Here is a 17,346-nt window from a genome sequence, read left to right on the forward strand (position 1 = left end):
GCAGGTTCAATTTTTCACGAAGATAATGCAATGTGCTTATTAAACATAAAGATAAGAACCGCCCACCATTGTTTTATATGTTTTTTATACCAAAATGCTGAATATAATATGAAAAGTTGGTACTTTTTACAGTGGTTTTAAGCACTCCCTCTCCCTTCCACTAGGCTGGGCGTGACGTCATAAGAGGGACTCCAAGCCTAGAGTTACCGTTAGTCTAGCAGTTATATTGGAGACCTAGCTAGCAAAAATGGTTAACTATTGTGTTTGTGCGGGATGTACGAATACATCAAAATTCACCTCCACGGCGTTCAGAGTTCGGTTGCTCGGCACTCTGTGATTTTTGTCCATCTTTCGCTAACTGGACCCCGCCGCAGAAACACACCTGCCCTCCCGCGGGCTGCGCTCATCCGCCTTGAGCTCGGTCCGTCCAAAACGGCTTTTCTCGGCTTAATCCAGTTAAAGGCGCGTATCTCGCGACAGCTCCGTGTCGTTGCAGAGTTGCGTTTTAGCAGACAATATCGCGATCTGTCAGCAGAAGTCGGCAAAGCGCCGTGTGCCTGTGCAGTGTGTGCATCTCTACAGCTCTGATTAGGACTACTGACACCATGTAAGTAAATAATGTCTTCAGTCGTTGTCCCTCCTTGCTATTCTACATGACGGCAAGATCTTGAAAAGACTTTGGCTTGTTCCCTAATGTTATCAGTCTCCCAGTCGTTCTCCATAGTCAAGCCACACACAGTGGGAATCTAGCAGAGTATGGGCTGCCACTCCCTCTTATGACGTCATCACCCAGTCACTGTAAAATACACGCTACCTTTGAAGAAACCCCAATAAATGTTATTTTAACGCATTTTAAGACATTTTTTTTTTAAATATATACATATTGAGCACTTTAATTTACACATTAATTGGTTGTGGTGGTTAACCTGCAATTTACACTTTAAATGTGAGACTGAACCCGCCAGTAGGTGGCAGCAAACCAGTGTTAATATGCGAATCATTGAGATGATTCACACACACACACTCACTCACACATACACACATCAGCTCAATCACATCCACTTCAACACTCACACTCACACACACACACACACACACACATCAGCTCAATCACATCCGCTTCAACACACACTCACACTCACACACATCGTCCGTACCAGAATGCGGTGGTCGAACTGAACAGTTGTGGGATTTTCGAACATGTTCTTGATGGTGGGGGAGAAGGCCAGCAGATCGTCAGGGATCCAGCGCTCACCCATCTTCGGGAAGGAGTTATAAACCAAACCTGCGTCCAGTCCAGCGACAAACGCACCTGTGAGATCAAACACGCTTCAGCATTACTAGAGTTACACCTTTACATCAGAATAAACTGCCTTCACAACTCTTCCTCCTGACCGTCACTCTTTAAAGGAAAGATTACATTTTCCAAGTCAAATTCACATTTCCTCCATGTCAACAGTGCTTTACTGTACAATACTAATACCACATATTTTATAATATTCAGGCATGTGATTGGCTAAGGACAAAAAAGCAGGAAAATATACTGACACCCCCCCCCCCCCCCCCCCGCCGATCAAACCGATAAAAACATCCAACTTTTTATGACACATGACAACAACTTATTTGAATTTAAAAAATAAAATATATATTTTTAAAAAATTTTACACCAAACTTAAACTGCTTAATGTGCAATATCCAACTTATGTCATGAGTATGACACATAACAACATAACAAAAAAAAATGCAATATTGTGATATATTATTACAATTTAAAATAATTGGTTTTCCATTTATTAGCCTATACTTTAAATTATCATTTATTTCTGTGATGCAAAGCTGAATTTTCAGGATCATTACTGCAGTCCTTTAGAAATCATTCTAATATGATGATTCATTATCAAAGTTGGAAACAGTTCTGCTGCTTAATATTTTTTAATAACCTGTGATACTTTTAGGATACTTTGATGAATAAAAAGTAATAAAATAAAAATAAAAAAGAAGAAGAATTAAAAAAAAAAAATAGAAATATTTTGTAACAATATACACTACTGGTCAGTAATTTGGGTTCAGTAATTTTTTTCTTTCTTTTTTTGAAATAAATCAATACTTTTATTCAGCAAGGATGTGTTAAATTGATAAAAAGTGATAGTAAAGAAGATTTATATTATTAGAAAATATTTTTTTTATTTTGAATAAATGCAGTTCTTTTTAACCTTTTATTCATCAAATATTTTAGGCAGCAGAACTGTTTCCAACACTCATAATAAATCAGAATATTAGAGTGATTTCTAAAGGATCATGTGATAGACTGGATGTCACATGCTGAAGACTGGAGTAATGATCCTGAAAATTCAGCTTTGCTTCACAGAAATAAATTATAATTTAAAGTATAATAAATTGAAAACCAATTATTTTAAATTGTAATAATATATCACAATATTAAAAAAAAAAAATCTGTATTTTTGAGCAAATAAATGCAGGCTTGATGAGCAGAAGAAACTTCTTTCAAAAACATTAAAAATAGTAATGTTTCCAAACTTTTGGCCTGTAGCCTACTGTATTCCCCCCAAAACTGCACAACTGTAGGGTAAAACATTAATAAAAAAGTGATAATAAAAAATGCGTCTTAAAACTGACATGATTGTAACAAAATCACACAGTCTGGAGAACTCAGAACAACTGCTAACATTAAGTTTAAGGTAAAAATAACTGCCATTAAAAATTATAGTATCTTACTCCTATGCAATTAGATAAACTGTTCATTCACTACATCACTTTACCTCTGTCTTTATCCCCTTTTATCCTCTTCTCTTCTTTTTGCCACTGTATCTATCGCAGACTATAATGCTCATTTATAATGTGTCATGTAAATTCGGCCATCCGTCACAATCAGGAAACTTTCACCGCGTCTAGAACTGGCGCGAGCTGCCAGACCCGTTTCTACGAGCCTGTGTGTTAAGCGCCCTCAAAAAAAAGCAATGCTGTCTATATGGATGCGGCGTCGCGCACGCTACACAACAAATTACCAACAACTGATCGCGCGCGCGCTCTGTTTCTGACGCACTTCAAGCACTCGCTGGGCGGGGAAAGATTGCATCTCTCTGCCATCTGTAACCATGTTGACGTGCCGCCCGGTGTGGCCGCGATTCGCGGCGATTGTGGTTCCGTCCCGGGTTACCATGGTGACGGCTGTGAGATTACCCCCCCATTTATTTTATTTTTTTTACAGATCTGCATGATTCACGTAGGTCACATTTTCAGGTCGGAAAATCCGGAATTCCGGATTAATCCGGAAAAATCACATCCCTGAATATTAAACATTAAATAGGTGTACATAAAATAAAAACCTAGCCTAGTTTTCTAATACATGGATTAGAAGCTGTTTTATTATTATGAACACATTATTGTGCTTATATACAGATGGGCACCCCCCTTCCTTGGTGTTTCGTCGATTTAAGCCCATGACACCTCGGGAGGGCTCGACAGCAGATCCAGCGTCCTGGATCTACCCCTGCTGACCACCACCAAACTCTATGCCGTTTTTAGTCCTTCAACAGGTTGTCTCAGCCACTGCACCTCCCGCTGTATCCAAATCCAATTAGATAACGTTTCCGCCTGTTCAGTAACATTGCCTATCAGCCGGTTCCTGGCCATCCCTTCAATCCCCAACAATCCAAGGGTTCTCCAGAGCGACTGTTCAGCAAAACCTCTGCAGCCGAACTCTACTGGTAGATTCTAGACCTTCCATCCTTTTTGCTGGCTCTCGAGGATAAGACCTTGATATTTTTGTTCTTGCGCTCATGTGCCTCTTCCATCCTCTCTTCCCGGGGTACTGTTATAACTCTATAAGCACCACCTGCTTGGTACCTCTAGACCAGAGGACAATATCTGGTCTGAGGCTAGTGTGTGCTATCTCCTCTGGGAATTTGAGCTGCTTCTTCAGGTCTGCCCGGATCTCCCAGTCATTTGCTGAGGCCAGGATCCCTCTGCTCCTCCGTCCTGCTACAGTGCTCTCTCCTGTCCTGACGAAATGGATAAAGTGGTGCCTGTCAGAAAGTTGTTTACCTTTCTTCCTTGCCTGTTCCACACCATCCACCAACCGAGACAGGATCTTTTCATGACGCCACCAGAATTTCCCGTCTGCCAAGCTTGACTGGCATGCTGAAAGGACATGCTCAAGATTGGCTAGCTTTCCACACAGCGTGCAGCTGAGGCTCTCTGCCATCCCCCAGATATGGAGGTCTGATGGAGTAGGCAGGACATTGTAGACAGAACACATCAAGAACTTTATTCATAGTCCTTCCATGGTCCAGATGTCCTGCCACGTCAGGGCCCTTTCTCGTTCGCCCTCCCACCTTGTCCAGCTGCCCTGTTTTTTCATGGCGACAGCCTTGACATGCCAGGTTTCCTCCTCTGCTTTACGGACCTCCCTCTGCACCATGCCATGGCGTTCTTTTAGGTCAGCTTTTTTCCAGCTCGTTCTGGTGGAGCAACCCAGTCCAAGCCTGCCCAGAGTTACTATCCCAACGATGTCAGCATGATACAGTCAATCCTCAGCCTCCAACAGTGCTCTGCTGGCTGACCATTTACGACCTGTCCTGACCACAACACCTGCTTGGCGTACTCTTTTGTCCTTGCTGTCTCGCAGCATCATGGCCTGGCGTGTCTTTGTCACTTTATACTCCTCGATCACTGATGTCACTGGCAGCTGCAGCTTGCTGCCTGTGCCATACAAGCCAATGGAGCAGAAGCTTCTTGGGATGCCCAGTCACCTCCTCAAATAGGTGTTAATCTTCCTCTCCAATCCCTCAACGGTAGAGACAGGTATCTCATAAACAAGCAGAGGCCAGAGCAGCCTAGGGAGTACCCCGTGTTGGTAATCCCAGGCCTTATACTTCACGGGTAGGCCGCTCTTCCCTAGGGATGTCATCCAGGTATCTGCTTGGATAATCATTGAGGTCTGCCCTGTACCATTTCCCCAAGCTCCTCACCAGTCTCTCTTGGACTGTTGGGATGATGATCCTAAAACGGAACCGGTACTGGATGCGCCCCTTCCTCAATACCAGGCTTCTGGACTTTTCTGGTTTGAACTCCATCCTTGCCCAATCAGTGAGCTCAACCAGATCCTCCAAGATCCATCTCCCTTTCAGGTACTGATTTTGCCATGATGGTGAGGTCATCCATAAATGCTCTTATAGGTACCTGCTGGATGCCACTTGCCAACATTGTGCCTCGACGCAACTTCTCTGCTGATTTAACGAGTAGGTTCATAGCTGCCGAAAACAAAATCACTGAGATTGAGCAGTGCCAATGCCCACCTCTTGCCTCTGCCATTCAGTGGTAAAGTCTCCACAGGTGAAGCGCATGTTAAAGTTGTCATAGTAATGCTGCAAGAGCTTCTGGAATCGCTCTGGGCCATGGTAGGTCTTTCTACATCAAATCCACCAGCTTGTGGGGTATTGTCCCAAATGCATTTGTTAAATCAAGCCAAAGAACTGCCAGGTCACCACGGTTCTTCTTCGCATCTTTGATAATCTTGGTGATTATGCTGGTGTGCTCAAGACAGCCTGCTACCCCTGAAACTCCCCCCTTTTGGACGGATGTGTCCATGTACCCGTTGTCCACCAAAGGTGGTCAGCCTCTTCGCCAGAATCCCAAGAAAAATCTTGCCTTCGACATTAAGGAGTGAGATTGTACGGAATTGCTCAATCCCTATAGAGTTCTCATCCTTAGGCATGAAGCATCCCTCAGTGACCAGCCAAATATCAGCAAGGAAATCCTTCTTCCATGCCACTCTCAGTAGCTTCCAAAGTCATCTCTTGAGCCTTTCACCATACTTGTACACCTTTATACTAAATGCCATTCGGCCCTGGGGCTGATTTTGCTCTGGCCTTCCTGAGAAAGGAGTTCACCTCCTGCCAGCTCGGTTCCTCAGCTCTGAAGGGGGTAGCTGGTTCTGTTGGTTTTATGAGTTTCTCAATCTCCTCCAGGCTGTCCTCCCTTCTGGGGTCACTATGGACCTGACGAAGGCGCTCCTCCACCTCCTCCTTTGTTACTTTCAACTCCCCTGATCATACATCACCCAGAAGTTTCGACAGATATTTGAAAGGATTCTTGGTGAAATCTGTCCTCTCCTTCATTCGTCGCTTCCTGTCCCTACGGTGACATTCAGCTCTTTGCAAGATCTTAATGCACTCCCTCAAGTTGTCACGGATTTCCGTGAGTGTTGGTCTGTTACTTCACGAAATGCCTTACTCAGCCTCCGCAGATCCCCTCTAAGGATTGCTATTTCCTTCACGCATCTGCTTTCCTTTGGCTGGATATTTGTTTTGGCCTTCAGCTCTTTTTTTTCCGAAGCGATCAGCGCCTATGCTCCAAAAAATGGTACCCATAGCCTTGAGCTTCTTACCCACATCTCCTGCCAAGGCTGTTTCAAGCACCTCATCCACATCGTGATCAAACCTCTCCCACTCCTTCCTTGCCACTGCAGGGGGCCAGTTCACTGATTTCTTTCGGGCCACTCCTACACATATGTCCTGTCCAGGTCATCTAATGTCCTGTGGTACCCCCATCTCTGCCTGGTGCTTTGTGTCCTCTGACACATCGGCGATGCCGTTCCTGCTCCCGTCTTCATCATGTGCCTGGAGATTCCGGGGGCTGTGGTTTGCCTCCTGCCCCGGCCTCCCCTCCGTCTCACCAGGTTTCCCTGTGCATTGTACATTATGTTCCGGTTGCAAGCATTTCCATCTTTGACTGATGTATCTTCAGCCCCCTCTCATTTTTACATATCTTCCCACATCTGCAGACCCGGAATACATCGCTTAACTGTTCCATAGTCGATTGTCCATCATGAGTGGTCATAACAATGGTCTGTCCACTGGGCCGATCATCCTCCCCCGCTCTCACTCGACCCTGGGGGTATCTTGTAATGTAACTTTCCATAGCGATTAGCAATGGGTTCCTCCTCGCGAAGGTTGTGCTTCGGCCTACCAAACCTCCACACCCCAGTTTTGGTCTTTCCCAAATGTCAGCTGTCTTTCCTAGTTGTCACCGTTCTTCCTCGGTCGCCAACTTGTCTTTCCAAGGGGTCACTGGGTCAACCAGAAAAAGATATGCAAAATACGATGTGATCATCGCAGCGACTAGCCCACCTTTACAGGTACTCTGCCCTGCCCCATCTGTGAGCCAGTGGCATCGCTTTCTCCTCTCCTTCTCTCCTCCTTTCAAGCAACGTCCTTCTCCCTGGGCCAGCTCAAGGCTTGGCTACATCTCTCAACAATATAATACAAGTCTCAGCTCAGGCATCCCAGAATGTGTCTGAAGTTTCAGCTCAAAATACCCCGCAGATCATTTATTATACCATGGTCAACCCTTTTTGAGTGGAAGGAAAAACATGCTGTTTTCATGCATATTTCTTTAAATGCAAATGAGCTGTTGCTCCCCACCCCCTATCCAGAAGAGGGTGGAGCCTTTACAGCCCATGCTTCGGATACTTTGCTAAAACTAAAACATCTGTTTGATTTGGATTACCATCTGTATCACGATCATGGTCAAGAGACTTTGCAGTTCTTCATCATCATGAAAGTTTATTATATTTAGTCCCCCTGTGGTGAAAATCCAGCTTTTAATGTTGTTTATGTGTCAGTGTGGTGTTATTAATATGCTTTAAGACAAACCATGTGTAAATTCATAAGTTGACCCCATTGCTAAGTATTTTCTCCTTAAAACTGCAGTGAACCAAAGACAGTCTCAAAAACACGCTTTGAAATCGCTGGTGTTTCTGACGTCACAAACTACCTTGTAACCAATCAGATCAACGTGTGATCGTCAACCAGTGGATCTCTGAGCTGAGTGAGTGAGTGGAGGCGGGGCTCATTTGCATATTCATAGAACCACGTATACTAAATGAGGCAAGGGTGTCGAGTTACATTCAAGCTATTTTAATAGGCATGAAGACTTTTTTTTCAAGGAAAAACATTTAAATGTGTCATTTTGGGGATCAAAGATATTGATTACAGGGGGACTTTTAGATCATCATGAAATCTTCTCTGATGTGACAGTGAAACGGCGTCTCGGAAGCAGAAATAAACTTGATTTTGTCAATCTGGAATTGATTTGATCATAGAAAGTGTTGTCGAGTGATAGGCTGCTTGTTTGCCCATTATACAACTTATTGCCAATTTGTGCACATGATTTAAAAAAAATGATGTGCACAAATGAATCATTTATCAAGTTAGGTGATGCATTTGCTGGTACCTGAGAGAGCCGTGAGGAAGACCAGACCGCCTGTAACCTTGGCAAACCTCCTCAGATGGAGCATCTTTCGGCTGTCAGGAATCTGCAGTGAATAAGAGCTGAATAAGAGCTGAATAAGAGCTGTAACAGCGGTCAGCAGGGTTTGAAATGAACTTTTTCACTCACCAGCCAATCTGGCTACTAAATTTAAGTGCCCGGCCATTCAGAACTTCTGAGGAATTGAACTTAAAGGGGGAATTGAGCAAATTGAGTAAACATAATAAGTAACACGCCAAAATGGCTAGTGATTTGACAGCGTTACCAGCAACAGTTGATCTTTACCCGCATTTGGCGGGTCAAGTCAAGTCACCTTCATTTATACAGCGCTTTTAACAAACAGATTGTTTCAAATCAGCTTTACAGCGATAATAGGAAATTAAAGTAACAGAGATTGTTTAGGCTTTACAGCAGCTCTAGAATAAAGTTATTGTCCAGATAAAGTTAGTTTTGATTCATTTCCGTTGCAAAGATCATTAGTTACTAACTTAGGGGCCGCTAACACGACACCGTTCTAACAGAAAACACTCGCACCAAGGCCTGGAGGCTCGAGAACACAAACCTTGAAATAGGTTACAAGGTGCAGGCGTTGAAAAATTTTGAAAAAAATAATTTATCATCTCCACGCAAACTTCAAAAACGCGAATATGTGAAAACACTGATGGCGTGCACATGCGTATTATGTGTTTACGTAATTATGGGTGTTAATCTGAAACCCGTCTGACCAGCAGAAACAGCAGAAACAGCATCTGAAGGCTCAGCTTACCCTGTTGTTGGGCAGCATGAGCGTGAGGCCGGTCCAGAGACTGGCGCAGTACAGCAGCAGAGCCGAGCCCAGGTGAGCCGCCAGCCGGTACTGACTGACCCGGGGGACATCGAACGACTCCGGCTTCTCCTCCAGCCCGCTCTTCACCATATACCAGCCCAGAAGACCCTGGACATGTGACCCGGTCACTCAACAACACAATCTCAACTGACTGACACAAGGAAGTGCTACAGCATCATACACATTTCAATTTAAAATCATAATAAACAATTAATAACATGTACATATATAATAATAGTAGGGGTGTAACTATACCCCTCATGTCACGATTCGATACATATCACGATACTGAACTCACGATATGATATTATTGTGATACTCCAAGACATATGATAAAAGTTTAACAAAAAATGAACTTGATTTAAATGCTAAATTTGATATTACATTGTGGGTGTAAATAAATAGACTTGGACTTGGTGCTGAAACCCAAAGCACAGGACAATAGAGACACCAGAATAACAATATTCATGATTCTGAAGCTGAAAACACAGAATTATTTTAGACGAATATACTTTCACTGTCATTGACTAGATATATTTAAAATAATGTAGGACACTTTTTACTGGTAACATCAGACATTTGGCATCATCAGGACACACTAATATTCCCCCATTGCATTATTATACATTATATTCAACATTATATAGTAGATTAATATAGTACTGACACTAAAACTCTGAAAACTTGAATTTAATCTCACACAGTAATTTTTATTTTGGGTGAACTATCCACGATACATATTGTTGCATTTTTGTATTGCGATATATTGTGACACGATATATTGTTACACCCTTAAATAATAAAATAAAAAATTAATTAATAACACCTACCATGCAAGTTATAAACTCAGAATTATGAGACAAAAGTTGCAATTACCTTTGTATTTTTAATTCTATGGTGGAAACGAGCTTGCAGGACGGGTTACCTGGAAGACGACGAAGCCACAAAGACCCAGAACTCGAGGCTTCATGGAGCGGCTGAAGAATCCTCTTCTCCAGAAATACGCCGCAGGGAGAATGTACGCTAATCCCACCAGCCGACCCCACATGCGGTGACCCCACTCCATGTAGAAGATGAACTTGAACTCCGTCAGGGTCATGTCGTGGTTCATGCTGTTGAAAACAGGGCAGCGTTGAGTAAAGGCAATCTGCATGTAATCAAACACACTGTAATTTAAAGGATTAGTTCACCTCAGAATTAAAATGTCCTGATGATTTACTCGTCATCCAAGATGTTCACGTCTTTCTTTCTTCAGTGGAAAAGAAATGAAGGTTTTTGAGGAAAACGTTCCAGGATTTTTGATAGTGTCTTCAATGGGGTCCAACGGGTCGAAGGTCCAGATGTGAGTTTCAGTGCAGCTTCAAAGTCTCGACACGATCCAGCCGAGGAATAAGAGTCTTATCTAGACAAACCAGCGGACATTTCTAAACAAAATAAACATTTATATACTTTTAACCACAAATGCTGGTCTTGCACTAGCTGTGATGAGACACACATTACGTAATCAGGTTGAAAGGTCAAGCGTGACGTAGGCGGAAGAACTGATCTGGTGTTTACAAAGCCAATGTGCAAAGACTAAGTCAAACGCCATTTACAAAAAAAAAAAAAATACATAAAAGGTAAAACAATGATGTCGGATGATTTTGAAGTTGAAAATGAGATGAATGAGTTTCTCGCCCGACTCCACATTTCTGAACCGGAACACGCGTGACCTTTCAACCTGATTACGTAATGCGTGAAGTCGTGGACGTGCAAGACGAGCATTTGTGGTTAAAAGTATATAAATGTTTATTTTTATTATTAAATGTCCGCTGGATTGTCTAGATGAGACTCTTATTCCTCGGCTGGATCGTGTCGAGACTTTGAAGCTGCACTGAAACTCACATCTGGACCTTCGACCCGTTGGACCCCATTGAAGACACTATATGGAGAAACATCCTGGAATGATTCACTCAAAAACCTTCATTTCTTTTCGACTGAAGAAAGAAAGACATGAACATCTTGGAGGACGGGGGGAGAGTAAATCATCAGGAAACTTTAATTCTGAAGTGAACTACTCCTGTAAGCTTCATGCCAGTACAGTATCAGTGTGTTATCTATACAGTATCAAATGTTCCTCTAGTGAGTGAGAAACATATACTCACATTTTGAACTCTGGGAACTGTTTGTACTTGGAGAACTCGTCCTCCCACTCGGCTTGAGTCTGTGGCGGCTTCATCTCTTTCACTAAATGCCAGTCAACCATCGACAGCCCGGACTCCGTCAACCTGAGGGATCAGAAACATGTTTCACGCGTGTTGAACAGGTCCTTCAAAACTCTGTGCCATCAAACACAGCCTGTTATTAACTGTTAGTCATATTTAATCATCTTCTGCTATAGATGCACCGGTTTCAATACCGGTTTGTGTCGACACGTAATAAGCGATCGCTTGCTCATGAAAATATGAAAGAGATTGCGAATAAACAAGCCCAAACACAGTCAAACCAAACATTATTCAGACACCAGATATAAGTTTTGATATCATTTCACTAGTGTGTGATCAGGACACTATAGTTCATTTCTGTAAGTGAGGAGAGCAAAATAAAGTAAACTGTGACATATTAAACCCAAACACTCTTCATACAGCGACTACCAGTGACATTTATACACATTTGGGACCAGAAATGATTCGGACACTTTGAGCTGATTATGTTTTGCTGAAGTGTGTTTTCTTTAATTGCTAATGCTCTTTTTACACACAGACTGAACACAATGAAGCATTGCTTGGTGATTGGTTGAGCTAAACTGGTATTATCTAATTGTGTAGTTAAATTTAACAGCTGACAGATATTCAACATAATTCATGTGTGAGACAGTCTAACAGAAGGACGGACAAAACCAGTCAAATATCAGCTGAGTTCATAACTCTGAGTTCTGCTCATATTTATAGCTAAGCGAATGAACTGTGATAATGTGAGAAATGTTGAAGGTTTGACTGTACTTAATAACCAAAAATAAATGTACACAATGCATTTGATGCTAGTTTATTTCTCATTAAACTAACACTAACTCACTTCAATCATTTGTATGCTGGTTCGATGGGAAATAAGTGATATCAATCAAGCATCATTTGCATTGTGTACATTTTCATGAGTGTTTATGGTTATCCTCATGAAATGCTAAATATGATAGAATAACAAACTTCAAACGTGTTCATATACACCCTACGTTTCAATTCAAAGTGAGTACTTTTTCATTTATTAGATAACTGCATGATTTTAAAGAGTTAAAGTCTAAAAAGTAAAACTAACGTTGGATTATCAGTCTCAGTTCCTTATAAAAATGTGCTTAAATTAGACAAAACTCAGTATTCATAATAAAAGTCAGTCATCTACAGAAATGCAATGTTTTAAAAATAGTACCCCAGCTGTTGGAGCCTTGATGTTATATTAGTAAGAACGAGTGTAATCATTATACGGAGGCTGATATAAAATTAACCAATTTCAGTTTGATTTCCCAAAAGGACGCGTTCAGCCTCAGCTTTGGGAAACAATTAATTATCTCTATTAAAATCAATGCTGTAAATCATGACGCAGAGCTGAAGCTCACGGTAACTGGGAGTCAGTTTACACCACATCTCTACAGAACAGGCCAAAACTGAAGATGATTTGGAGTTTGTTTCAGGAGTTCTTGCCAAAGTGAACTCTCCGGCTGGTTAAACGTCCTCAAACTCCCATTGGTCAGTGTGGTGATGATGTAACAGGTGGGTGTGGCTCTGAGGCTCCGCCTTCTTTGAGCTGTAAATCTCCATTTCTTCTGTTCAGACGCGAGTAAAAACAGGAACACACTGGAGAGCCGCTTTATAGTAGAAACTGAATCTGTAATTCTGACTGAAAGAGACACTGACACTGTTTTTCATGTTTAATACTGTAAAGCTGCTGCTTAAAATCAATCTATTGTATAAAGTGCTGTATGAGTAAACGTGACTGTAGATCTGAATCTCAGAGCTGGAACAAACATCTCCACATCACTATGATCAGATGCTTTCTGAACTGCTGTTTTCTCATTGTTATTGTGTGTTTATTCTGTTATTGAGAGGAAAGAGCAGCTCATGTTTACTCATTCATCTAAATGTGGGCGGAGTCAAGATGTTCGCTAACAGAAATGTGGGCGGAGTCAGGATGTTCGCTAAGAGAAATGTGGGCGGAGTCAAGATGTTCGCTAACAGAAATGTGGGCGGAGTCAGGATGTTCGCTAAGAGAAATGTGGGCGGAGTCAAGATGTTCGCTAACAGAAATGTGGGCGGAGTCAGGATGTTCGCTAAGAGAAAATGTGGGCGGAGTCAAGATGTTCGCTAACAGAAATGTGGGCGGAGTCAGGATGTTCGCTAAAAGAAATGTGGGCGGAGTCAGGATGTTCGCTAAGAGGAAATGTGGGCGGAGTCAAGATGTTCGCTAACAGAAATGTGGGCGGAGTCAAGATGTTCGCTAAGAGGAAATGTGGGTGGAGTCAGGATGTTCGCTAACAGAAATAGAGCATCACAGTCCCGCCCACAGCTCGAGAGCGCTTAGGTGCCGGAAGTAAATTTCCCATTCATTTCTCCCATTGACGTTTTGGAAAATCCGTATCTAAAGAGTTTTAGAGCATGTCTGAGGATAACCAGCTACGGCTGAACTCATAAGCATACAACATATCATTTCGAGTGAAAAAATGAAGGGAAAATCCCAAAAAAGTCAAAGGTACAAGACTGTGTACATAATTCATTTCCGAGCGAAGGAACTACTCATCCCATAAACCACCGCGCCTCACTGAAGTCGACTGAAGCCACAACCGCGAAAGAGCCTTTTGAGCGACTTCCAAATCTGACGACGGCCACGCAAACTTTTTCCTCCAGTGCGGTCATTTATCGTAGTGAATGTGCAGTTAATAGCAGTTCTTTCAGTAGTAATCGTGTAAATAAAAGTGTTTTATATAGTTATTGTGTATTGAATTTTATATTTATCATCGTGTATTTTATATTGTGTGCGTGTGTGAAAGCGGTTAACGATAACTATACAATTATTTGTAATGTCTAGCATGTTGTGTTGTGGGTGGACGTGTTTATGAAACTGCTGGTAGCCGGATAGCAAGGCTGGTGGACCGCGGCTCACGGGTGCAGATCTGGCGGTCCGCGGCGTTACTCCAACAAATACTCCAACAATTTCCCACTTGTGGTCCATGCTCATTTTATTCATGAAGTTATAGTTCATCCTTAATTTTAATAACATTTAATGTATTGTCTTAATATCCACAACAAGTGAAAATTAAAACGTGATGGTCAGCAAACCAGAAAGTGCACCACGCCACCGGTCTGATGCATGGACCGCTCTTGGACCACCATCATATTCAGTTTATTAACTTGCCATGAATTATTACACAAATGTTCAGTAAATGCATGTATGCCTAGGCTAAATACTGTTTTGACAGTGGCATCATAAAATGCTTGATATGACTCGTACCATATGAAGGCTACAGTAGCCTAGCTAACGTGAACGATAATGCTAACTAACGTTACCAACCTCCCTGCAAAACTCACCACAACTTTGTAGGTCTTGTCCCTCATGCTGGCCCTTACAAAACCCACAAGCTGACCCTCGGACACGCTAACGTTACACTCAACTACATGACCTGATTTGAAGTGGTTTTCACAATTTGAACACTTTTGTTTTCCTCCTTGAAAAAAGCCATCATGGCAGCCAAGAGATCATGATTGCACTGATAAGTCTACCGTGCAAAAACGCAACACAGCTTTTTTTATTTTTTTATTTTTTTATTAATGATCTTCAGTCTTCACGGACCTTCGCGGGGTTTAACAGACAGTTACACGAGTTCCACCAATCAGATGCATCACTGTGGGATTGTGGGATTATTCGATTGTTCAGGATTGTGCGATTGTTCAGGATTGTGGGTAATGAAGTACTTATCCAAGACATCGCGAATAAAAGGAATTTATCTCAAAACAAGGCTAGTGCCCCATGAACTTTTGGCGGTTATATGAGCATATACAATCGCTTAGTACAGCCGTAGCTGGTTTTAAGTCTACCATGTATGGTTACGTTTTTATGGCTTATATCCCAACTGTCAATGGAGAAATTGTATTGAATTCTTACTTCCGGCACCGGCTGTGGGCGGGACTGTGATGCTCTATGTGGGCGGAGTCAGGAAATGTGGGCGGAGTCAGGATGTTCGCTAACAGTTTATCGCTGCAAAGGTGTTTCAAATACCTTTCAAAGAACGAAAAATAACTTCACAGTGAGAATATCTGAGCTTGTAATCTACTAAATATTAAACGACTGCATACAACCCCCGATGGATTTTTATCTAGTCGTGTTTGAGTTTAAAAGGTGTGGTTGGGATGAAATAAAATAAAGTAATTATTGTTTGTTTAGTGTTTTTACCTGGTAACGCCTCCCAGAACCACAGCGCCCAGAACCAGTCCACTGCAGCCCAGCAGCCAGCGGCCAATCACACGATCCGACGCCACGTTGGGGAACGACGCGCTTCTGCCCGACACGCTCTCTGTGGTCACTGTGGTCTGTCTTCTCTTCAGCAGCCATTGCCTCAAAGGGGTTCGCTATTGACAAGAAACATACATTTCAATGAATGACTGACATACAGGTGCATAAAAGTATCCAATCGTAGTAAAGTTATGGCGCTTTTCCACTGCATAGTACGGTACGCTCGCTTTAAATGGTACCATCTCTGTAGAGCTTCCGAGCGTAACGTACCGATACTAAAATGTGACGTGAAAACACTGCAGATCACTGATTGGTCAGACAGAATCGGCACTACCAGCGTCGTAGCCAGTAACAGCCACCGCTGTAGCACCTGTTTTTAAACTACTTGCATGACGGAAAAAAAACTTCAAAAAAAAAAATGGCTGAATCGTGGTCAGTGGACGAAGTGCAGACGTTCCTCTCGTTGGTTGCCGAAGAGCGGATTAGTAGCTCAGCTCTTAAATGCACACGGCTACCACCGGACCTACAAACAGTGTAGGGACAATAACGATCAGTCTATATCCCACCCACTTTGAAGCGTACTAACTGCAGTGGAAAAGCAAACCGAGCTAAAGCGAACCGAGCCGTGCCGTGCCGTGGAAAAGCGCCATTAGACTCCTTTAAAAGAGGACGTTTTATGCTCTTTTACAGTGTTTCAGGCTCTACTAGAACAGGTTTTCCTGCTTGAATGTTGATTATTCTCCTCATGTTCTCCATTGTTGCAGCTCCTCTCTTCCCAGTCTGTCAGTAATGCTCTGTTTACTTCCTGTCTCTATGAAGCCCCTCCTCCTGAAAAGCACAATGTGCTCTGATTGGTCGGCTGGAGCAGTGTGTTGTGATTGGTCGAGCGCTTCGAGTGTGTTTGGGAACTGTCCCGCCCCTTACCATAACCACCAGTTTAACACACTACTAACTAACTCAACCAGGCCCCGCCCCTTTATTCTGCGCATGAATTATTATAATGAGGAATATTGTGACGTGTTCGTTCCCAGAAGAAACTCAAGACTACAATGGAGGCGTTTCAGGGAGTACAAAATAATTCCCACTGGAGGGACTTGGAAACTTTGGAAAAATAAAATATGGTCTATTTTGATTTCATGGTGACTTTAATGACAGCGTGGACGTTTAAAGGCAGTAAGTGCAGTTTTCAGACGCTCCGCATCAGGGATCTTGACTGCACGTGACAGTAGTTGAGTTAATATCTGTATTCAATAGTTTTTTTTTTTTAATAACACTATTTCATACATTATATATATATGTGTGTGTGATATGTGACACACTGAGGGACATTTCTAAAATGTGTACCGTCGTTTAAAAACGTTGTTAAATTGAGCTAGAATCTCCATTCAGAACATCGAGGTCATGATGATGATATATAACGTTATAATTCCCACATGCACCGCTGCTGTCATAATAGTGTCCATGTGTCTTACTTGTATCTGTTGCAAGTTCCTCCACGCAGTTTGACAGCGACACGACACGGCAAGCCTGAGCACTGGGAGCACCATGATCTCGAGCTCCGATAATCTTCTTATGATTATTTAATATTACAAAACTAGTCACGTAACATGTCGGTAACTCGCTGCTCCCCCTCTTCTTCTTCAGGTTTTGTTGTCCGCTTCCTTCTCAGAGCAGTTAGCGCCCCCTGCTGCTCATGCGGGAGAATCACGTGATCTACCCTTCTCCTCAAGGGCGAGTCCAAACTCTTGTCA

At 42.5% G+C, this 17,346-nt stretch overlaps 1 protein-coding gene across 1 annotated transcript in view; it reads right to left on the reverse strand.

Annotated features, from left to right (window-relative positions):
- Positions 1 to 17,257, reverse strand: part of cox15 (cytochrome c oxidase assembly homolog 15 (yeast)) — a 19,789-nt gene extending 2,532 nt beyond the window's left edge. Inside the window, exons 1-7 of the mRNA XM_084092270.1 lie at positions 17,068 to 17,257; positions 15,536 to 15,711; positions 11,263 to 11,385; positions 10,044 to 10,230; positions 9,059 to 9,226; positions 8,257 to 8,338; positions 1,158 to 1,312 (exon numbers count right to left, since the gene is read on the reverse strand). Coding sequence (XP_083948396.1) covers positions 1,158 to 1,312; positions 8,257 to 8,338; positions 9,059 to 9,226; positions 10,044 to 10,230; positions 11,263 to 11,385; positions 15,536 to 15,711; positions 17,068 to 17,142 — 966 coding nt within the window. The 5' untranslated portion in view covers positions 17,143 to 17,257. The remainder of the gene's footprint in view (positions 1 to 1,157; positions 1,313 to 8,256; positions 8,339 to 9,058; positions 9,227 to 10,043; positions 10,231 to 11,262; positions 11,386 to 15,535; positions 15,712 to 17,067) is intronic.
- Positions 17,258 to 17,346: the final 89 nt, after the last annotated feature.

The sequence above is a fragment of the Abramis brama genome (assembly GCF_963993115.1).
Source record: "Abramis brama genome assembly, chromosome: 19".
Taxonomy (NCBI): Eukaryota; Metazoa; Chordata; class Actinopteri; order Cypriniformes; family Leuciscidae; genus Abramis; species Abramis brama.